Raw genomic sequence first — 23,795 nt, 5'->3', positions numbered from 1 at the left:
TGATTGTGTCAGCCTATTTAATTCTTTTTTTTTATGTACACTTTTTTTTTATTAGTTTCTGCTTTATAACAAAGTGAATGTCATACTTATACATCTGTTCCCACATCCCTTCCCTCATGCATCTCCCTCCCTCCCACCCTCCCCATCCCACCCCTCCAGGCGGTCACAAAGCACCGAGCTGATCTCCCTGTGCTCTGCGCCTGCTTCCCACTATCTACCTTACGTTTGGTAGTGTATATATGAGTTCACTGAATCTTCAGCCGCTTGTATCTTCTTTCACTTATGATCCAGCAAGTGACCATCCTTGCTTTGGATGATCTAAATGTTACAGAGTTGTTGCTTCATGGATTGTCAAAACCTACCACCAATAAATATTTGGTTCCTTACTTTCCGACCCTTTTAGAAGGAATTCCAGCTGGAGCTCTGCGGCATTTCCTGTCTCTGTCAGTGCTTCATCTGCACTGTTTTTCCGAATCATGTTTTTTTGTTTGTTTTTTTTTAGTGTGGACCATTTTCTTTTTTTTTTTTTTTTTTTTTTTTTTGCGGTGCGTGGGCCTCTCACTGTTGTGGCCTCTCCCCTTGCAGAGCACAGGCTCCGGACGTGCAGGCTCAGCGGCCATGGCTCACGGGCCCAGCTGCTCCACGGCATGTGGGATCTTCCCGGACCGGGGCACGAACCCGTGTCCCCTGCATCGGCAGGCGGACTCTCAACCACTGCGCCACCAGGGAAGCCCTAGTGTGGACCATTTTCAAAGTCTTTATTGAATTTGTTACAATATTGCTTCTGTTTTATGTTTTGGTTTTTGGGCTGCGAGGCATATGGGATCTTAGTTCCCCAACCAGGGATCGAACCTGCAACCCCAGCATTGGAAGGCGAAGTCTTAACCACTGGACCACCAGGGAAGTCCCGTGAATCATCATGTTTTTGACAGTGGTTTTACCCAAAGCGTATAGTGCTCAGAATGAAGATAAGATGGGGTCTTTGCAAAGCACGATAAATAAATTGCTATTCTTCTTTCAGGTCGGAGTTCAAGTTTTCACCAAGAGACCTGTGGATGAACAGCAGAGTAGATTTAACCCAGATGATATCATCAGTTGCCTTAAGAAATACCCGCAAGCCCTGGTTAAGTACCTAGAACATCTGGTCATGGACAGGAGACTGCAGGTGAGGCCCCAGAGCGCAGGCTGAGCTGCGTGGGCTGCGGTGGCATCACCGGGACCTGAACTTGGCCCACGGGTCTAACGTAATGTCTTGTGTTCCCGGCACTCAGTCTGTACGCGTGGGAGGTCAGGGAGGGAGCCGGATGTTCATGAAAGAGACCGGCCGCCTAAATAGCTTTTTTTCTCACCCTCCATCTCTTGTTCCCTCCGCTTATATTTTCTTCTCTTTTCCTTCCTTGTTAGTCTTTTTTTTTTTTTAGAGGTTTTTTTTTCCTTGTTGTTATTCTTAAAGGAAATGAGGAAAGCTGTCCCTTTTTTGGAGAATACCTAAATCCTGTGGCCCTTACTTCTCAAAATGAGATATTTTCCCATAGATTTTATTTTATTTTATTTATGTATTTATTTTTGCTGTATTGGGTCTTTGTTTCTGTGCGAGGGCTTTCTCTAGTTGTGGCAAGTGGGGGCCACTCTTCATCGCGGTGCGCGGGCCTCTCACTATTGCGGCCTCTCTTGTTGCGGAGCACAGGCTACAGACGCGCAGGCTCAGTAGTTCTGGCTCACAGGCCCAGCTGCTCCGCGGCATGTGGGATCCTCCCAGACCAGGGCTTGAACCCGTGCCCCCTGCATTAGCAGGCAGATTCTCAACCACTGCGCCACCAGGGAAGCCCTCCCCTAGATTTTAGATTCAGCTTCTCTGTGTCGTGGTTTCTGAAAGCTTTTGCCCCAGTACATGTATTCTGTGGTTGTCCGGTAGCCCCCGCTCACCTTGCACGTGCAGTCTCGGGCACCTGCTGGCTGGTTGGTTGGGGGACGTTCTCTGGGCTCCCCTAGCAAATGCTGTCTGTCTGCTTGTCCTCCTGTCCTGTAGAAGGAGGAGTACCACACGCACTTAGCTGTCCTCTACCTGGATGAGGTGCTGCAGCAGAAGCCCAGCGCCAGTGGCAAGGATGCAGAGGTGACCGAGACGCAGGCGAAGCTACGCCGCCTGCTCCAGAAATCCGATTTGTACCGAGTCCACTTTCTGCTGGGTGAGTGCATCTCTCTGGATAAACGTCACCGGCGGGGGTGGGGGGTGGGGGCAGGGACAGAGGCCTTGGCCTCTGTTCGTCTCTGTTCGGGGGGCAGGGGTTGGATTGTGAGCCTCTGTGGCACAAAGTCAGCCTCCTGAGGGCAGGCGAGCCTCCTTGTCCGTCCTCCACCCTCTGGAAACGGACAGGGCCCCTTAGCTGATGACACGAAGGCTGCCCTGGACGTTGGGAGGTCTGCGTGTCTGCTGAGCCAAGCTGCTTTGAACTTGTTTATTCGGCTTTGAAGCCCTCAGGTCAGTTCCTTCTGAGGCTCCAGCTCTGATCACGGCTTTGAAGGTGGCACTGCCCCCAGCAGTCCACTTGGCTGCCCCAGGCTTGGAGGAAGGCAGGGGTCCTGGAGGGGGTCTGGTTTTCATTTCCTCCAGGGCAGAAACCACACTGTCCATGTTGTGTACGAGCCTCCGAACAGCACCTGGCAGACTGAACCTGTCTCTTGCTGTATCGGGCACCGTGGAGTTTCCAGGTTGTCCTTACTGGGTTAATATATTTCTCTTTAGCAGCTTTTAACACCGCTCTCTGACCATTAACTACACCGATTCTCATTGCTCGCGGTAGTTGTGTCCTGTAGAGTCTCCACAGCTGAGTTCACGGACACTGAGCCATCATACCTGCAGGAATGCAGGGTCAGGCTCCTGAGGACCCCTGGTCACATCATTTTCACCAACCGATCAATATGTAACCTTCTTTATGTGTGTTCCTACTTAAAGACCCCTTATTTAATGTATGTTGTTGATTCAATGACACTGAGCTCGTGGCCAGCAGCACGTGACTCAAGCCTGAATGATGCTCGTGTGACACGTGGACTTTGTCCTAAGGCACATGGCAGCCCTCCTGGGAGGCTACGTGGACACCCCTGAACTCTGCCACCCAGGCCAGGGCGTCCAGGCAGCCTGGGTGGCAGAGTTCAGGGGCGTCCGGGCAGCCAGCCTTGCTCTGCCCGTTCTTAAGCTCACGGCTCATGCAGTTGCAGCGTTGGATTGGCACCACCCGGCGCAGGCCCTGCCGTTTCTAACCAGCAGGTCCCACCTCACAGACAGGATCCAGGACGCCGGGCTCCCCATGGAGAGCGCCATCCTGCACGGGAAGCTGGAGCAGCATGAGGAGGCCCTGCGCATCCTGGTCCACGAGCTGGCCGACTTCCCGGCAGCGGAGGACTACTGCCTGTGGCGCTCCGAGGGCCGGGCCCCGCCCTACCGCCGGCGGCTCTTCCAGCTGCTGCTGGCCATCTACCTGGGCCCCGGGCCCTCTGCGCCCGAGCTGGCTGTGGCCGCCGTGGACCTCCTGAACCGCCGCGCCGCCGAGTTCGACGCAGCCCGGGTCCTGCAGCTGCTGCCGGGCACGTGGTCAGTGCAGCTGCTCTGCCCGTTCCTGATGGGGGCCATGAGGGCCAGCGTCCACGCCCGGAGGACCACTCAGGTGGCTATGGGCCTGGCCAAGTCCGAAAACTTGATCTACAAGTACGACAAGGTGAGAGCCCGGCCCTCTCGGGCGAGACGTGTGATTTCAGGTCGGTTTTACCCGTGGAAAAATTGTCCTTGTCCGTTTCTTCTCTGTAACTTCAACACACGTGATTTCTTCACACAGACACAGGTGTGCGAGCCCAGGTGGGAGCCGGGCCGGCAGGTGTACGGTTGGGGCAGCTTCCCGCCCCTTTTAGACACTGACGGTCCGCAGAGCCGCGCTCCGGGCCCTGGTCCACGCTGCACGTCACGGTGTCACTGCATCCGCACAGCGCTTCCGGGCACAATTGCGTCCCCGTCACAGAAGGGGGGCAGGGGCGCCAGGAGGTGACACAGGGCACAGGATCCCGGCTGTGGACTGCAGGCCGATGCAGAGCCGCACGTTCCGGGTCCCCATCTCTGTCTCCTGGGCTTGCTGTGACTGATAACAAATCCCACAGGCCGGGGGCTCAGACGACACGCATCCAGTTCTCACCGTCTGGGGGCTGGGAGCCCGAGATCCAGGCGCCAACAGATTCGGGGCCTGGTGAGGCCCCCCTCTCACTGAGCTCATGGGGCCGGGAGCCAGCGCTGGTTTCTTCCTCCTCCATAAGGGCCCTGAGGCCGTCCTGGGGGCCCAGCTCCAAACACCATCCCACTGGGGGTCGGGGCCTTGACGTTTGGTGAGAGATACAGGCATTCAGTCCATAACATCCCCAAGCTCATCCAGAGGAGGCTTCTCTCTGGTGAGGCCTAGACGCCCTGCAGCCAGCTGGGTGTCCTTCCAGAGCAGGAATCCGCCATGTTCCTCCCGCTGGGAAGCCTTCATTGACTCCCCAGTGGAGAAGCCGAGGCCGGCAAGATTCAGCCTCCCTCCTCTGGCCTGTCCCCGCCCGTCCCAGGGAGCTCAGAACCTCCCAATGGACTTGCCGTTTCGTACGTACGGCCTTTGAATCCACCGTTTCCTCTGCCTGAGACGGCTCACCTCTTCCTTTTGTGCCTGGTGAACGCCCACTCGAAACCCCGCCTAAGTCTTTCCTTTGTGAAACCTTCCCATCCCTTGAAGCAGATGGGTGCCCCGCGTGCCGACTCACGTGCTGCATCCGTAGCTGTCCCCTTGCCTGTTAGGCTTTGGGTTCTCTGAGGGCAGGAACTTCCTTTACTGATCTCGGTATTCCTGAGCCAACCTGGCATCTTGAAGGCATTGAATGTTTGTTGAATGACTAAAGAAACTAACGAGTAGGGTGAATTCACTAAGCCGACACTCTGTCCGGCCACTAGGCTGACTCGCTGGGCTGATTCACACACATTGCAGAAACGCTTTTAGCTTGCAGAACTTGTCCTGTTCATCGGACAAGAAATAATAAAGTTTTGTTAGTTTTGTTAGTTACATTTAAAGAAAGGAAATGACGTTTCCTGGGGCCGGTCAGGAATGTGCCACGGATCAGCCCCTTGGGTTTGACCCAGTCTCTTATTTGGGCCTTAACTTTTCTTGTTTGCAAACGAGGGAAGCAGGGAATTCGATAGCTTTCACGGTCTTGTCGGCTCTAACGCCCCGTGATTCTGCAATAGGCCTTGCTTGAATAGATCAGAGCTCAGAGAATCTTTGAAAGAAGATCTTGGTGAGAACTTCCTCCGCCAGACAAGCAGCAATTACTTATGTAAAATAAGAAGGCAGTTTTGTAGCTTTTTTGACTTTTCCAGTTCCAGAGGATGTTTTTGTTTATTTTCACTGCTGATACTCTGTTTCGAGAAATTGATATTAAAGCTGTTCTCACCAGTGATAAAACAACCCATGGGGTAATGCGTGTCAGCTCTGAAAACCGGTGTCACTTACGTCACAGGCGTCCCTGTCTTTGTTTCTTTTTGCAGATGAAGCTGAAAGGAAGCTCAGTTCGGCTCTCAGACAAAAAGCTTTGCCAGATGTGCCAAAACCCCTTCTGCGAGCCTGTGTTTGTTAGGTATCCCAGCGGTGGTCTCGTCCACACCCACTGTGCGGCTGGCAGGCACACGAACCCCAGCTTCCCCAGCCCCGGGGCTCGGACTTGAAGAGCCTGGGCCGAGGGCTCCTTACCAAGCTGGCTGGATGCACAGAGCAGGAAGCCGCGTCAGCCGTCATCGGGTGCTGGGGGGCTTCGGTCCGTGGGAAATGGGATGCGGCCGAGCCCCTGCACTGGATGGAAATGGATAATCCCCAAAATAGAGACATGCCAGATTCACCCGTCCAGGGACATCGCCACCCAAAACAGATGTCTGCTCTGAAAGGAAATGAGCCTTCCTGTGCCACCCGGACAAACCAGACCCCGCACCCTGCGCCCCGATCTGTAGACACGTATTTGCACTGGAAACGTTTGCTCCGGTGGCACGGAGGGGACCGCATCCTGGCGGGCGAGCGGCCAGGGCGCAGAGCTCTCCATCATCACCGCCTGGCCACCCTGCGGGCTCTGCCTTTGCCCTGAGGGACAGCTGACCCCAGGGAGGTATCTTTGTTCCTTCCCACTTCCCACCTGGCTTCCAACCCCTAAAAGATCTGCCTGGGTACCCAGGCCCTCCCTTTGGGGTAAATTCCTTCGCTTCTGGCTGCCCCGCAAGTGAAGGCCCCGAGAAGCTGTGACGCGCCAGAAGGAACTGCTCGCAGGTCTGGAGCCGCCGGTGGGGACAGGAGCGCACGGCGCGTCGCCCGCCGGTTTGTTTGTAACTCCGTGATTAACATGTTCAATTAGAACCTTTAATTTGGCGTGATATCCTCTTCGTGATCCTTCTGTCTTTTGGAAATTCACCTCCATCATGTTCATTAGGGACGTTTTTCTTTGTACCCCCCCATTGATTCCTCGAGAAATTAAAAGGGAAAGGTCGTGAGCACACGCCAAGTGTGTTTTCCGGGGCGGCTGGTGGTCACCTTCACGCTGGCCAGGGCGGGCCGTGGGTGACGGCTGCCCTGCGCAACGGGGATGTCGCCCCTCCCAAGGGAGCGCCGCCCCCAGAGGAAGTCCAGGCAGGCTGCCTTACCTCTAGCACTTTACACGCCTGCCCTGCGGCTTCCTGCACACACGGGACAGTCACCTCCCCGCATCACAGACCCCGCGTCCATTCCGCGTCTCTGTCCAGCATTGCGGAGAAGCTGACGCTGTTACTTCACTGCCCTCTTCTGAATTTCTTCCTGGTGATTATCGACTCTATCAGGGACTAAGAAGACAGATGCCGTGACGCCTGGCAAACGTGCATCAGCTCGTGCGTGTGACGAGGGGACCCCGGGATCCGGCCCCTCCCCTTCGGCCCAGGCCTTAACAGACGGGGTGGAAAGCTCATCCTCCCTTCTGTGAAAACGCTTTCTGTACTGATCACGGTCACTGTTCTCCTTCCTCTTGTGATTCCAAGGGGGTCCAGAAAGCAAAGGCATCCATGCACTCTTCCCTACTGTGTCTCGATTTCTAAAGAATAAATGAAGAAATTCTTGCAGCTCAGCCGTGTGCTGTGTAAGCTGGTGTGAATGAAAGCCCAGTCATGAGTCTTACCCTGCGGATGGCTGTGAAGGAATGGCCGTGTTACTGGGGACGTGACCATTACGACTCGTGAGTTTGGGGTTATCCCTCAGAGAACAAGCGACTAGGACACGGAAAACTGCACCTTTAAAAGCGCTGTTTCTCTCCACGAGATGGGTACAATCCTGGAAAAGCCTTCGGATTGTTCCTTTCTCACTTGGGGGCACTGGTCTCTCTTTGCTCTGAACACTGATCAATATTTTGAAATGTTTGTTATCCTTTAGAATGATGGGAACGGAAGTCGAGCAGTTTTCTATCTCTACTCTAGAATCCTCTAATGCAGCAGAATTCTCTGACCCTGTGCAGAATTGTTAAAAACCTTGCCTTTCTCTAACTCCCACAAGGCCCTTTTCTCAAATCATATTTTTTAAAGAAATACGTGGTTCTTTCTAAAGACCTGCTCTCTTGTGATTGTACCATTGGTTAGAGGAATTAGAACCATCACTCGGCCCTTGTCCCCCTGGGTCGCTTCGATGTCACCATCCTAGTTAAAATAGCACGAACTGGACTCAGCTGACATTAGTATTCTCTGGGGAAGACTCTTCAATTTCACGAGCTGGTTATCTGCTGTCGCTTATCCGGTATCCACGTGGGAGTGGCACGTGGGCTATGGAGCCATGAACCCGCGCTCAGAGATGGAAGGCCCGGGCCTGAGCCCCGGATGTGCTTGCAGTGGGGCTCCAGGGGCCCTGGGTACCACCCTTGAGTCACTGCCTGTCACACAGCCGGGGTAACCTGGGCTTCCCCCTTGCTTGCCTATGGAAACCTGGTCCTTTCAACTTTACCCTTTGCCCCTGGTTGGATCCCAAATACACAAGGTGTACAAATGTAAACTTGTTGATTTTATTAAAATTCTTTTGATTCTTTGTCCCTACTGTAATTGTTTTTTAAATAAAAGTTATCTTGGTGATGTGATGCTTTCTGCTGCATGACACCTATAGCCCAAGGGGCCATACAACTTAGTCATCTGCCCTGGTGGTGCCTTCCAGCTCCTGCAGGGACTTGCATTGGTCGTTCCTCAAATCCTTTGGTGTTGCTTCACTAGGTTTTAATTTACGTTTAATTACGGTGTAATTTACTGGTGTAATTTCCAGGTATCTGGTGTTTGTACAAATACTAGAAAATACGCTGCTTTGTAGCAGCTGACAGAGAAGCTCAGCCATTCCCAACCCGCCTCGGCCGTGCCAGGGTGCACACCCACCGGGCCAGGAGCTGAGGGGCTAAAAGACACCAAGAGCTGTACGCAAGGTACGAAGGGGGCAGTTTTCCTTTTTGAATCCACGCATTCATTTATTTGTATATTCATTCATTCATTCATTCATTCATTCCACAAGTATATAGTGGAAGATGCTCTGTGCCAGACATCGTGCTCCGTTCTGCAGAAAAACTGGTGAGAGACACATCTGGTCTCAGCCCTGCTGGAGGTAATGACAGCCCCGGGGGACAAATGCCAGAGGACGTGCAGTGCTGGCGGACCAGATGAACGGAGTTGGAGGGAGAGTGCTGCACTCAGGGTGGGGGGGTGAGCTGGCTTATGGCCCCGTGGGGATGGAGAGAAAGAGGATCCAATGACTGCAGCTCGGGAAGGCGGCAGGGGACAGTGACAGATGAGGCTGGAGGCCGAGGCTTTACCCCAGTTCTGGGCAGAAGAGAAACACGGGTGTCTGTGCCGTAGAGAGACCAGCAGTTCCCCCACCAGGGGCAGCCTCAGCCAGCGTGTCCATCTGGTATTGGGTCCATTCATCTTGGTCTTTACACGGTTTTTAATTATATGGGAAAGGAGTCCCGCCCCCCCCAAAAGAAACAGAATGTTGTGGCCAGTTTATTTGGAGAGTCCCTTGTATTAAATTATAGTACAGGGAGGGCTTCCCTGGTGGTGCAGGGGTTAAGAATCCGCCTGCCAATGCAGGGGACACGGGTTCGAGCCCTGGTCCGGGAAGATCCCACATGCCGCGGAGCAACTAAGCCCGTGCACCACAACTACTGAGCCTGCGCTCCAGAGCCCCGCGAGCCACAACTACTGAGTCTGCGCGGCACAACTACTGAAGCCCACGCTCCTAGAGCCTGTGCTCCACAACAAGAGAAGCTACCGCAATGAGAAACCCGCGCACCACAACGAAGAGTAGCCCCCGCTCGCTATTAGAGAAAGCCCGCGCGCAGCAACGGAGATCCAATGCAGCCAAAAATAAGGTAAATTAATTAATTAAATAAAAATTAAAAAAAAAATTGAAATAAAATATAGTACCTGGATAAAAAATTGGAGGTATAGTAAGGCCAACAGATCAGGAGACAATTGCCACTGAAAAGATAGTTTTTATACTCACGGATCCCGGAGACCCTCCTCACAGGGGAGGGGGCACACCAGCCACGTGGGGAAGCACCAGGGCTAGGCAGGAGGCACAGGGCAGGTCGGGGAACGTGGGCAGGAGCCTTTATCGTGGCTTCCAAGGGAAGGAAGGGGTGAGGCAGCTGGGCAGGCTTGGGGCTGGCGAGTTGGAATGATTTCCATGGGCTCTGGGCCCAGCGGCTGCCCCTGGCTGGCTGGCCCTGGCCCTGGGGGATTAGAGCAGGCGGATAGCAGCTCGGGGTGTGAGCACTCACAGAGGAGGTGGTGGGGTGTGGGCGCTGCTTGGGCTGCTTTGTATTTGAAGGGGCGCTCGCGGGCGAATGGTTCACCGTCCCCAGGAGCCAGCCAGTCCTGGGAGCGGCAACCTCTCCAGGGTCAGCCAGGGCCCGGATGTCAAAGCATCAGAATACAGAAAATCAAAGACGTGGTTAATACAGATGTTCGATTAAACCACTGGGGTGGCCACATTGTACTCTGCTTCCCAGGACAGAGAATTGAACGTGACGAGTTTAACGTACTTCTAACAGCAAGATAGCAAAGGCTGCCCAGAGTAGGGGATACTCATTATAGGATTTTGTTTTTAATAGTGGAAAACAGAAATAAACAAAACCAAACAGGGAGTAGTTAAGTAACTTGGCTTCTGGTGCAGCCACATAATGGATGACTCCCAGCCAGCAGAAATCACTTCAAAACATGAAAAAAAACCTACCAAAACACTAAGCTAAGTTGTGGGATAGTATGATCTAAATTTTGCAAAAGAAATACACATTTTTAGGGCCTCCCTGGTGGCGCAGTGGTTGAGAGTCCGCCTGCCGATGCAGGGGATACGGGTTCGTGCCCCGGTCTGGGAGGATCCCATATGCCGCGGAGCGGCTGGGCCCGTGAGCCATGGCCGCTGGGCCTGCGCATCCGGAGCCTGTGCTCCGCAACGGGAGAGGCCACAACAGTGAGAGGCCCGCATACCGCAAAAAGAAAAAAAAAAAAAAAAGAAATACACATTTTTATATGTAAGTTATAAAAACTAGAATATCTTTACTTTTCTTTATGCGTTTGGGTAAAAAAAAAGTTTTCACTTCTACAAGGAGCAAATTACCTCTATAATACAAAATAATCAATAGATATGATTTTTAAAACTTGTCTAAGACTAGGGAACATTTATTCCTAAGGATGGAAAGTACTCCATTCTCTTACAGAATCTAAATCTGAACTTTAAGGTATAGCATCACCTCATGTCTAGTTAAGAACTTACCCATATCTGCTTATTGCATCATTTGAGAAGGAAAGATTCGAGGAAAACAGAGCAGGGGGCCGGGGAGTGAAGAGGATCTGGGGGAAGAAGAGGGTCTGCAGGTTCACATGAAGGTATAATGGAGATTTAGACTCTGGGGACAAAAACCTGGTGGAACCTCTCACCTTGGAGAGCGTCTGAGCGGATGCATCTCAGTGGTCCCAGGGCTCCCCGCCAGGGAAAGCAGTTCCTAGCAGCCTGGACTGCCTGCTTCCTGAGAGGCCCGGCAAATCCCGTGACAATCGAAGCCTTGGGGAGACAGAGCCTCCTGCTCGCCACAGTGTTTCTCCCTTCACGCCTTGAAAGCAAATTACGCTTTGCACTTTTTCATATGCATTTATAAAGTTATTCAGTCCTGTTTGTCTTTTATGGTGAGGTGAGTGACCCTTTCTTCATGGTTTAATAAAACATCCGAAGTCTTCATGACACCACAGCAAAGCACGGCCAGGAGGGGAGACTGCAGCAGCATTTCAATGAGGGAGGAAATGAGAAATGAGTCCCCAAAGGACACTTAATAAGGAACAGCAAACCTGTCTTTTCAAAAATGCTTCTGGAAATGAGCTTGGCTGTTTTTTTCCGGCTGGATGGTTGGTAAAGGGACAGCAGCTGCCAGAAGCAGCAGGAGAGAGCGCTGGGGAGCTGGAACACGCAGATCCGTGCAAGGGACCGGCCTTATTACCCCGGCCCTGGGGATGGTCAGACGTTTACCTGGACACCTCCAGGCTGAGCTGGCATATCAGCAGCCTCGGATTCCTGGTTGCAGAAGGTAACATTCTGGTGACACCTGTGTGTTTCTCATACAGGTGAGCTCTTTCTGTTCCTATCCGACTAAGTAGGAAAAACCCCTCTGTGCTGCAGCCCCTCCCTGGTTTCCTCTTAGCCAGGCACGCTGGCACCTCTCCTATTCTTAGATCACCTCGCCCCCCGCTCCTCCAGGAGGAAAGGGCGGAGGGCGGAAGGTAAACCGAGACTGTCTGCTACAGTGCCCTTGCCCGCCCGCCCCAAATAATGTGCGTGCACGCGCACACACCATGCTATTGTGTTCCAACATCCTTTCATTCTTACACAATCCAGATGTAACCACCCCTAGGGTCCCCAGCCCTGTTTTCTTGAGCTGCCCAATCGCCATGGCCTGGCCCCGGCCCTCCTTCTGCAGGTCCACCTTGCCATCAGCAAACGGTCTGCACCTTCCAATAGGCGAAGCTTTGAAAGTATACTCTTTCCTTAAGCATAATCAAATTCTTGGCAGACTCGGTCTCAATCGCTATTGATTGCGGTTTTAAATTATAAGTTTTTTTTTTATCTTGGCAAAAGTCATCTCTTTGTGGCTGCAAATTTTCAAACACCTATTGTGCCTAAAAGGTTAAATGTGGCGACTCTCTTCTCAGCCCAGTCATCAACGCATATGCAGTTTCTGTGTCTGGACGCACATCCCCAGGCGCTGGGGGCTAGAGGTAAAGAGAGAGGTACCATCTTGGGTTGATTGTGTTTATTTTACATTGAGAAGAGGCTCAGTTATGAAATTTGTACTTAGGACTTAAGAATGTCTGTGTGTGCTAAGGTCGCTCGTTTTTCAAAATCGTGCAGTCTTGGCAGAGACTGCTGGCAGTCCCCCACCTCCTCCTCTCCTGTGCTGAGAGAGGCTCGACTGGACACGTGGGCACCTGACTAGGGACTCAGTCTCCCAGCCTCCTTTGCAGCCGGTGTGATCATGTGACTCATCCCCCAGCCTCCTTTGCAGCTGGCGTGATCATGTGACTCATCCCCAGCCTCCTCTGCAGATGGCGTGATCATGTGACTCATCCCCCAGCCTCCTTTGCAGCTGGAGTGATCATGTGACTGGGCTCTGGACCAGGGAAGACCAGGAAAGACCAGGGGAGTGTGGATGTGCCTGCACACTTTCGCCTCCTGAGGAGCCAGGACACCGACCTGGCTGCGGCCTGCACTGACCACAGAGATGAGGACGGTGCCCCAGGGACAATGCACACCGAGATGGGCGGAGCCTGAGTCCCGAACAACCCGGTGGGTAGGGAGCCCACCTCACAGCTGGACTTCCGTGAGAGTGGGCGGGGTTATTTTTTAAAGTTAGCGCTGGGGGGGTCGGTTACAGCAGCCCTGCCCATTTCCCCTAGCCCACTGCCTCCCCACCGGCCTCCCTCCCGCCTGCATCCCAGCATTCCCGGTTCCGCCACCCAGCTGTCTGCGTACCTTAGAACCACCAAGAACAGTGGGGGTGTGGCCTCAGGCTGTTTCTCCAGCCTGGGAATAGGGTGGCACTACCCACCCACCCCTTCCCCTAGTAGCCCAGGGAGGCTGACTCACAGCCCTGGGAGCGTTTTGAGCGGAATGAAGTGGTCATTTCAGGCCATCGAGTCCATGCTCCTGGCTTCAGTAGCTGTTGTGTTCTTGTCAGCCGACCCTAAAATCTTACAAGCACATGAAGATAAGGAAAGGGCAGGACAGCCAGTTTCTGAAACACATTTTTACCCTTGCCCCAAGCGGACAAAGCTGGGACGTAAGCAGGTTGACAATACAACCCTAGCGATTACTGCCCCGTTATATCCAGCCCAGGCGTGGGACTAGATCCTCATATACATTATGTCATGTGTTTCTCTCGGGGGCCTCTGGCTGGGAGTGTCTCCCTCATTTAGGAGGCCAGGAAGCTGGACACGGAATCACTTGCTGGAGGCAAGGCTGCTGACTGTGTGAGCAAGGGGAACATAGCAACGGCGGAAGTACTTAACATGGCAGATTTTTAGTCCCCCAAAAAGCGTGTACTGTAAATCATGTCAGGGGAAACTACGCCAGGGCTCAGAGTAGCCAAGTAGGAATTGATCTAGATTTTGCTCTTCATCTTGGTTGTCAGAGTGTCCTAGAGAACCTTTGCCTTTATTTCACCCCAACAGCAGGGGGCCAAGATTCATGATGACAAAGTAGTGGATTTTCCCGGGTGGTGAGAATTAGGATGACACTTCTGAGACTTACGGTGTCTCATTTTCTGAGGCAAGGCTCTCCCACGGGCCGTCACCACCACAGTCACTGCCCAGGACCCCACAGAAACAATTCAGCGCCCAGGGTTTGGGGGAAGTCCAGGGCCAGAGAGAAGATGAAAACATAATACAGAGAAGCAGTGGTCGCCCTGCAGGCATCAGGGAAGGAGACAAGAACTTGCTATTTATGTGGTATTTTAAGAAGTTCCTTGAAGGCCCAGCGAGACTGGAGAGAATCAGGAAGTCAGCAGAGTGAAAGTCAGAGGTGAAACTCACTGTCTGGAATTATCTAGCAGGGTGGGGAGCTTCTAAAAATGTGGGCGCCCTGCTGTGACCCTCCCACTGCGCAGTCTCCCATTGTCATCAGTAATGCCCTTTAGTCATTGCAGCTCGGCTAGTGGCTTACAGGTTCTGGACCAGACTTCCCGAAGTGGGTGTATCTTAGGAGGTGTCCGACCCCAGATTCTTGGTGTACTAGTCATGGCTCTGGCGCTAATTTTGGCAAGAAACACAGTCTTTTTTTTTTTTTTTTAAATCAGCGGTGATATTATTTATTTATTTGTTTGTTTGTTTATTTATTTAGGCTGTGTTGGGTCTTTGTTTCTGTGTGAGGGCTTTCTCTAGTTGCGGCAAGCGGGGGCCACTCTTCATCGCGGTGCGCAGGCTTCTCACTGTCGCGGCCTCTCTTGTTGCGGAGCACAGGCTCCAGACGCGCAGGCTCAGTAGTTGTGGCTCACGGGCCCAGTTGCTCCGCGGCATGTGGGATCTTCCCAGACCAGGGAGCAAACCCGTGTCCCCTGCGTTGGCAGGCAGACTCCCAACCACTGCGCCACCAGGGAAGCCCAGAAACACAGTCTTATGCACCGAAAGAGCAATAATACTTTACTTAAAATATATACAAAATTATTACTTTGAAACATATATATTACTATCCAACATACATCAAATAACGCTGATTGATGTACATTTTGGTCCCTTCGTTCGTTCAGTTTTGTGACTTCTCTTTTACACGAGGCTCCTATAGAACGTTCTCTTAACTGCCCACCGGAGGGCAGGTGCCCACAGGCCTGGTCCCCGTGGTGGTCTGGCTGTGCAGCTCTGCCTCGCGGCGGGCACTCGGGACACAGAAGTGAGGGGACCCACCTCAGTCAGTCACATGCCACTGACCATCTTCAACCAAACTCTGTGCCTCTCCTCTCTCCTCTCCTGTCTGTCTCCCTGTCCTCTCTCTCCTCTCTCTCCCTCCCACTCACTCTAGGTATACAATGGTCTGGGGGGTCTGGGCCTGGGTGTAAAAGGAGGGTGAAGTTGGTGAGAAAAAGTGCCAATTATTTTCTGGAAAAGCCCTCGTCTGGACTTAGGTTAATGTGAATTATGTTATCTTTCTTTTTTGCTTCTGTCACAGGAGGAAAGCATGGGAATGGGGAGCTGGTCTCTTCATACAACCTTGGAAAGGAAAGGAGAAGAAAAACACAAAGGGGAGCGTGTGTGTGTGTTACCGTTATCCTGAGATAAATCAGACACGTGCCTTTGGGCCCAAACGGGCATGACCCATCACGGTCCCCTCCAGTGCCTTGCATCTTGTAGGCACTTAATGAATGCTCACTGCATGGATGGATAAACGAAGGCAGGGGATCTGGTGACTACAAGTGGAAAACATGCACATGGCAGGGACCTCGGCAGGGATGTGGGAGACCCTCTAGGCCTGCTTCCTCGCTTGGCAGATGGGGAAACTGAGGCCCAGAGAAGTGGGGGTGAAACGAGCAAGGTCACGTGACTACTTCCTGCTGGAGTTAGACTTAGAACCATATTTTCTACATTTATCCTTAAATTTCCCACTCTCTTCAGATCTGAAGCTGTAAAGAGAGCTCCGTGGACTCGACCATGTGCCCTGACCTCAGGAAAGTCACCTCCCCCATCAGAAGCTCCCAGTGGTAAAGGAGGCCCTGGGTGTAGAGGCTGGGCGTACGAGACAAGCAGCAGGTCCCCTCTAGGCAGCTGCCCTCCTGGGATCCCAATCCTGCCTGGGCTGGGGGACCAAGGTCCCGGGGAGGTGGCCCCGACAGCAGTGGTCAGACCCCTGCGGCCCTGAGTGAGGTAGAGGAACACAGAGGTCAGTGGGAGTGGGTCGTTGCGTCCCCGCCGCAGGTCCTGGGACGGGGTGAAGCGGCAGCCTCAGCGCGTCGAGAGGAACATGTAGACAGACCCCCGACCGCTTCTGGGGCTGAAAGCAAGTCGCTACAAGTACTTGCTGAAAAGATGGATCACAGGAGAAGGAGTGTGGTTCCTACTCACGGGGACAGACGGAATGAGGACAAGGGGGGCCCGGGGGCCAGAGGTGAGAGAGAGGGAAGGGGCAGGGGCTGCCACGGCAGGCAGGGAGGTGACAGGCTTCAGGGTGAGGGTCCAGGTGGGCCGGTCCAGGGAGGAGGGTTGAGGATGTGTGCTGGGGTGGGCTTGTCATTTCAGCCGAGCTGCCCCCGAACATTCTCTGGGCTTCAAGCCACCAAGGCCTCCCACGTGTCACACGGGGGCAGCTGAAAAGCCCAGGGGCCCCTCTGCTTCCCGCGTGATTTTGGTTTATAGAACGGACGATTCGGCATCGTCCAAATGCACATCTGACCACTGTAAAGAACCTGGCATGTGTCCACGACGTGTGCCACAGACACAAACGCCTCTGAAGAATGCTGGCGCCCAGCACACTGACTGAGGACCCAGAGATGAACCTACTTGGGTTCCTCGCGTCAGAACATGGCACCACGGCTGTCTCCAAGGCAGATCTTGAGAGAGCTCTTTAAACAGACCTTCCTCCTACCCCGCAGCCAGCCTCCCTCCCTGCTCCCCTCACCTCCCTAACAACGTTGGGCCTGACTCCTCCATCACCCACCCGTTTCCCCTTTTGTCGTGACGGCCGTCCAGTTTCCATCAGACCCGCAGGGAGAAACAAAAATAATTCATCGTGCCAACCTGGGAGCCGCAGCTCACCCGGTAACAAATGAGTCCCTTTGTGCTTAAGAGGCCCCCCCAAGTGCCGAGTGCACGGGAGTCCCAGGAAGCCGAGCGGGGGGCAGGGGGCTCACCGCCACCCCCTACACGGCAGACTGGTTTTCGGTGCATGTGTAGACGGTGCTCGGCTGGATTCGCCTCCGGATCTGCTCAGGCACTTTGGGCAGGATCTGCAAGGTCTGGGGCAGCAGCTCCAGGCAGGCCTCGCGGAACTTCTTGATTCGCCAGCAGTAGACGATGGGGTTGAAGACGGACTTGAGGTAGCTGAGCCCCAGGATGCAAGAGCTGGTGGCGTAGAACGAGGGGCCGCAGTAGAACCTCCGGCTGAACACGGACAGCAGGCTGTAGACGGAGTGCGGCAGCCAGCACAGCGAGAAGCCCACGAAGAGGATCAGGATGGTGGTGAAGGCCTTGGTTTTGAAGCTCAGGTCCAGGCTGACCTGCTGCTGCTGCTGCCGCTGGAGCCGCCTCAGGCCGGCGCGGGGCAGCCACCGCAGGTCCAGGCCGTCCGACTGGTTGTGCACGCGCACGGCGTTCTTGCGCACCGTGTGCAGGATGCCCAGGTAGGAGCCGAGCATCACGGCGAAGGGCGCGAAGAAGGCGGCGCCCAGCAGCGCCAGCACGTAGGCGCGGCCGGCCGGCAGTTCGGTGTAGCCCAGCACGCACTGCGGGGCCCGCGCCGGCACCTCCACCAGCGGCCAGGCGGCCAGCGACGGGGCCGAGACGCAGAAGGACAGCGCCCAGGACGCGGCGATGATCACCTTGGCCCTGCGGGGGTTCAGCCTGTCCTGGCGCTGCACGATGATGAGGAAGCGGTCCACGCTGATGATGAGCAGGATGGCCACGCCCTCCAGGACGAAGAACCAGTAGAGCGCGGCCGAGAGACGGCAGAAGGCGTCCCCGAAGTGCCAGCGGACGGTGACGAGGGTGACGGCGGTGAAGGGCATGCAGCACACGGACAGCATGATGTCCGAGAAGGCCAGCGTGGCCAGCAGCAGGTTGATGGCGGAGCGCATGGCCGGCCTCTGGTACACGATGACGCAGACCACGGCGTTGCCAAGGAGCCCCACCACGACCATCAGCATCATAAGGACCGCCAGGGACATCCTGAGGGGCGCTGGCGGCGCGGGGGGCCCGGGGTCCGCCACGTGGCTCCCGTTGGGCAGCAGGTATTCGTGGGTCTCGATGGACGAGCGGTTACAGGCCATCGTGGAGGAAATCCTGGAGCTGGGGCAGAGGGGGGAGGGAGGGGCCTCAGCGCCTCGGGGGCTGTAGCCTTCTGCCTGCCGGCTGCATCTACCTCCCGGTTGTCTTGGATCTAGAGGGCACTGCAAAAGCCTGGGGGAGCCTCCCTCTTTGGGAGCAACTGGCGGGGATTTGCGATTCATCAATCACAGCCTCATCATCTCCGTGACAACCGACTGTGTCCGCAGCTTTCTACTTGGACGCTCTCAGTGGCCTGGAGCAAAGAAGCACGAAAGAGAACGGGGTTAGACCTTCCAAGCACGGGTTGAACAGAGCAGTTTTTGCCTTTTATAGGTATTTTCAACATCAGAGTGGCGATGACTCACTTACTTACCACGTGGGACAAGGCTTGGTCTTCACAAATACGCCGAGCCTTGTCACATCACCCGGGAAACCTGATTAGACCCACCTTGTGGGGGACCAGACTTTGTAATCAACATCTCCATAATCAGCATGTATTTTATAACTTGAATTATAAACAGCCTGATCCAGTGAAGCTTTGGACAAGGCAACCCCCAGCAGAAAGCCAGCTCCATGAGGGCAGGGTTTTGTCTGTGTTGTTTGCTGTGTCCCCAGCGGAGAAGATGCTCAACAGAAATTTTGTGGAGTAAGTAAATGGTAGTTGATGCCGCTGCTATTTGTTTTAAGTGTGGAATCACATGCAGTTGTAAGAAATAATCCAGCAAGATCCCATGTACCCTTCCCCCAATTTCCCGTAATGGTAACACTTTGGATAACTGTAATGCTGCTAGAATGTTACTTTTGGAAACACTGATGAAAGGAGGACACTCTCACCCCAGATAAACCCTTTTAAAGGGTGCTATCGGGGCATCCCTGATGGCACAGTGGTTAAGAATCCGCCTGCCAATGCAGGTGACACAGGTTCGATCCCTGGTCCAGGAAGACCACATGCTGCGGAGCAACTAAGCCCGTGCGCCATAACTACTGAGCTTGCGCTCTAGAGCCCGGGAGCCACAACTACTGAGCCCGTGTGCCACATCTTTTGAAGCCTGCATTCTAGAGCCCACAAGCCACAGCTACTGAGCCCATGTGCCACGTCTACTGAAGCCCGCACGCCTAGAGCCCGTGCTGCACAACAAGAGAAGCCACCGCAATGAGAAGCCCGTGCACCACAACGAAGATCCAACACAGCCAAAAATTAAAAAAAAAAAAAAGATGCTGTTATCTTTCATTTCGTGTTTCTTTCATGGGTGTGGCCAGGATGGTGTTCTGTAGCTCAGTCCACAGTCAGCTTGCCTGAGCAGGTGAAATCCACCACTTTCCCATCACTGGGCGCCTCCAGAAGGCTGCTTAACGTCTGCTGGTGTGACCTTCTCGTCTGTAACATACAAATTCCATAGCTTCCCACTGACCGATGACTTGACAGGCTGTCCACTTGAGGCTGAAAGAATGTCCTTGCAGAGGCTGGGAGACGTCGCTCCTTCTGGCATTCAGCATTGCTGGGGTCAGGTTGGAAGTGGGTTTGATTCTGTTCCTTCACAAGTGACAAGTTATTGCCTCTTGAAGGCTGGATATTTTCTTTCTGAAAAATGTTTACAAGGCAGTGTCTAGATATGAGTCTTTTCTTGTTTTTTGTGCTGGGTACTCAGTGGGTCTTTTAAATCCAAAGCCATGTGCCCCTCAACTCTGAGAAAGTTTCCTTTTTCACGTCTTTGCTAGTTTTCTCCCTTTTGATCTTTGTGGAGAATACTTAACAGGTAGGTGCTGGACCTCACTGATTGGGCCTTAATTTTTCTTTTCCCTTATTTTTAAAAAAAATTTTATTTAAAAAAATTTTCATTGAAATATAGTTGATTTACAATGTTGTGTTCCCTTGTGTGTGTGTGTTTAATTTGTCTGCTTTGGACTCTTTTTTACACTGTGCTCTGAGGGGTTTTTTGACTTTATGTTTAGTCCTATTTAATTTCTGACTTCGGCGTCATGTTTTTTTTTTTTTTTTGCGATACGCGGGCCTCTCACTGTTGTGGCCTCTCCTGTTGCGGAGCACAGGCTCCGGACGCGCAGGCTCAGAGGCCATGGCTCGCGGGCCCAGCCGCTCCGCGGCATGCGGGATCTTCCCAGACCGGGGCACGAACCCGTGTCCCCTGCATCGGCAGGCGGACTCTCAACCACTGCGCCACCAGGGAAGCCCATGCTAGCGATCTTGAGTCCTGATCCTGCCGAGTTCCCAAGGCAGGGGGGCCACTGGGGGCAGTCTCCCACCCACCCTCTCACTGTGTGACGTGCCTGGGGGTGGTCCAGTGCGGGCCAGCCTTGCATCAGGGTGCACGGGTGCGGAGCCAGCCCCAAGCCGGGGGCTTCCCGTGCTGGGAAGAGGAGGGCTGCCCTCTGGGACCATAAACCTTCATGACCGCCAAGTGCATGGTTAGTACATTCACTGCAGTCTTCTATTCTTTGCCTAAAGGAGGAGAGAGAAATATCTATCACTTGACTTCACACAGGTTGGACCTCCCCTTTTAAAAAAGTGGTTTGAGTGGGTCTCTTTTTCCAGTGCAGATGTTAAATAAGTATTTCACATAATTTGTAAGGATTATACCAACCTCATAACTCATGTTTAAGAAGTGCTGGGGCTTCCCTGCTGGCACAGTGGTTAAGAATCCGCCTGCCAGTGCAGGGGATGCGGGTTTGAGCCCTGGTCTGGGAAGATCCCACATGCTGCAGAGCAACTAAGCCCGTGCACCACAACTACTGAGCCTGCCCTCTAGAGCCTGCGAGCCACAACTACTGAGCCCATGTGCCACAACTATTGAAGCCCGTGCTCCACAACAAGAGAAGCTGCCACAATGAGAAGCCCGCGCACCACAATTAGAGAAAGCCTGCGCGCAGCAATGAAGACTCAACACAGCCAAAAATAAATAAATTAAAATAAATAAATTAAATAAAAAAAGAAGTGCTAAGTATCTAATAGGGTGTAAGAACCCAGCCCAGGATCCAGGTGGATCCTACCAATGGATGATTTTATTTCTTAATTTCTCTAAGTCTTTGTTTCTTCATCTGTAAAGTAGGGATAACAACAGTGCCCTCGGGGAGGGTTATTAGGGGAAGCACAGGAGGGGACGGGCCCACAGTGCTGGGAGCACGGCAAGCAGCGCACCGAGCTAGCTGCTTATTTTCTTTTCGTACCTGAGCTTTATTAAGATACTATTGACATGTAACATATGTAAGTCTAAGGTGTACAATGTGATGATTTGATACACGTATAATATTGAGAAATGGTGACCACGATAAACTTAGTTAACAGCTCCATGCCCTCATGTAATTATCTTATTTTTGGTGTGTATGTGGTGATGACATTTAAGATTTACCTTCTTAACAAGTTTCAAGTGTATAATACGGTCTTGTTAATTGCACTCACCATGCGGGACATTATTCACAATAGCCAAGACATGGAAACAAGCCAACTGCCCACTGGTGGATGAATGGATAAAGAAACTGTGGTGTGTATATACAATGGAAGAAGCTTTAGAATTATTAACAATATATCATTTGGTATATACTTTGTTTAAAAATTACCTAAAGGTATAATACAGTTTTAAAAATGTAAGAATCCAATGAACTAACAGTTTGACTAAATTTTCTTTTTACAGGCCCAATCTTTATTTCCTTTGAGAAATAAATGTTTCATAATTTCAATAAAAAGAATGCTGCAGGGGCTTCCCTGATGGCGCAGTGGTTGAGAGTCCCCCTGCCGATGCAGGGGACGCAGGTTCGTGCCCCAGTCCGGGAAGATCCCACATGCCGCGGAGCGGCTGGGCCCGTGAGCCATGGCCGCTGAGCCTGCGCATCCGGAGCCTGTGCTCCGCAGCGGGAGAGGCCACAACAGCGAGAGGCCTGCGTACCGCAAAAAAAAAAAAAAAAAAAAAAAAAAAAACTAAAAAGAATGTTGCAGTAGAGAATGTAGGTGACTAGAGTGGCCATGGAACCAGGAGGCTGGGCAAGCAGCTTCGGGCCACACCAGGCCCCTGGGAAAGTCCCACGAGCCATGGGGGGATCACGTGGGCAGTGACCAGCTTGGGCTGGTGCACGCAGTGCCCACCAGGAACCGAAAGAACACGCGTGACCAAGTGGAGATCCCTGCCGCAGGTGGTGGTCCAGGAACGAAAGCGTTCGAAGGAGACTGGAATGGTTTCTTCTTTCCTTCACCTTCTGCCAGAGACAAACTGTGTGAGCCAGGAGAGCAGCAGACCTGTAGAAGCTTCCAAAGACACCTCAGCTGACGTTTCTCTTTTTTGGAAGCCCTCCTGCTTTCCACTTACTCATGCCTACTTCTTCCTCTGTGCCGGCAAGAAGCATCTCTTTTTCCAACTTCCCTAGAGTCGTCCTTATCACAGAGATCTCAAGTTGAAGGGCTGGGGTGATGTAGGAATCTAGGAGGCCTCAGACCACTTAGTCCTAAGGCTCTGCGGGTGGCAATGTCTTGGTGATGTTAGCTCAGGTCCACCCAGCCCCTGGCGCTCCAGGTGTAGACCCTGCCTTGGCTGAGCACGCCCGGAACGAGTTCATCTCTGTGGTGGGAAGAGTCATCCAGACTCGTGGAGCCTCGGCTGTATAATCAGAGATCTAGTGTGTTACTTTATAAGTGAGAAGTATCTCTCTGCAGACGACAAATGCTTGTGTTAGCACGATACAATACTTCTGTGCCTCAGTTTTCCAATCTGTGAAATGGAGATAACTACACATCTAACCCCAGCGTTGTAAAACCATGTGCAAGACCTGGTACAAAGAAGGGCATTAGTAAATAATTAATCAACTAGTAGTTAATACATTAATCTACATCCCTCATTGTTTCAAGTTTATGGATTTCTATCTCTTGGATTAAGGAGCAAGAACCACAACAGGCATGCATGAAGCCCTCATGGATCAAGTCCTTCTTGGAGCACAGAATAAGGGGTCACTGAGTAAAAGACACATCCCTGTGTGTCCATGTGCCTGTCAGTCCTGGCTGAACCCTTCACCTGCTCCCTTCTCTACGCTGTAAGAGCGGATCTTCCCTACAACATAATTACTGGGGTGATTTCATGCTTAACCAAAGGAACAGGTGGTGCAAGGAATTTTTTTTTTTCATGTGTGTCTTGAGGTTGAATCAGATTAAAATTGTTTGGGCTTCTGGGCAACAACTTGTCTCAGATATTTTAATTTAGCGTTTTGGTCACAGTCCTGTTGCTAATACCCAAATCAACAGCACTTTTCTTACCAAGCGCTCGGGCACACTAAAGATCAAAGTGAGAGGTAACAGGCGAACAGGAAATGTTCCGGTACTTTCTTTAGTCTGACCCAGCATGACCACCTCTCTGGCGGATTTCACTCGGAGGGGTGGGATCCTGATGGGAATTACAAGCCGAGGAAGAAGCGAGTCGGGAACGGAACCGTTTCGAGGTACTTACTGTAGTTCCCATGCCATCAACCCCACCTTGGAGCTGGGCGGTCGTGCAGGTGTTGAAGATAAATAAGCATCTTGAACTGAGGTTTCATTTATGAGCTAAGGGGAAGAGACCAGCCTTTGCTGTGGTAGGATCAGAGCAAGAGTGAACGCAGTTTCTTGTCCGTGATGCTGACGAGCATAGAGAAAAGACAAACAGTGCTTCCACCGAACCAACCACGATGAGGTGCAGAGAACCCTTAGGTGAGAGCACACTTTCCAGTAGTTGAAGGGTGGAGGGTGATCATC

The 23,795-nt window shown here is 52.8% G+C and overlaps 2 protein-coding genes across 3 annotated transcripts in view; one reads left to right on the top strand and one right to left on the bottom strand.

Moving 5' to 3' along the window:
- The window catches only part of TGFBRAP1 (transforming growth factor beta receptor associated protein 1), a 44,379-nt gene extending 36,239 nt beyond the window's left edge, over positions 1–8,140 (top strand). For both annotated transcript variants that reach the window (XM_082643171.1, XM_082643172.1), the window contains 4 exons: positions 1,022–1,165; positions 2,030–2,189; positions 3,283–3,716; positions 5,561–8,140. In XM_082643171.1, the coding sequence (XP_082499297.1) occupies positions 1,022–1,165; positions 2,030–2,189; positions 3,283–3,716; positions 5,561–5,737 (915 nt within the window). In that variant the 3' untranslated portion in view covers positions 5,738–8,140. The remainder of the gene's footprint in view (positions 1–1,021; positions 1,166–2,029; positions 2,190–3,282; positions 3,717–5,560) is intronic.
- An 8,591-nt stretch (positions 8,141–16,731) lies between these two features.
- Positions 16,732–18,306, bottom strand: GPR45 (G protein-coupled receptor 45). The gene has a single exon (XM_082642608.1). It carries the CDS (start codon positions 18,247–18,249, stop codon positions 16,945–16,947), a length of 1,305 nt encoding a protein of 434 aa, XP_082498734.1. The 5' UTR covers positions 18,250–18,306; the 3' UTR covers positions 16,732–16,944.
- Between the last annotated feature and the right edge of the window lie 5,489 nt (positions 18,307–23,795).

This window comes from Mesoplodon mirus (genome assembly GCF_964341445.2).
Source record: "Mesoplodon mirus genome assembly, chromosome: 14".
Lineage (NCBI taxonomy): Eukaryota > Metazoa > Chordata > Mammalia > Artiodactyla > Ziphiidae > Mesoplodon > Mesoplodon mirus.
Note: the sequence above shows the minus strand (reverse complement) of the source record. Positions and strands in the feature narration are given on the sequence as shown.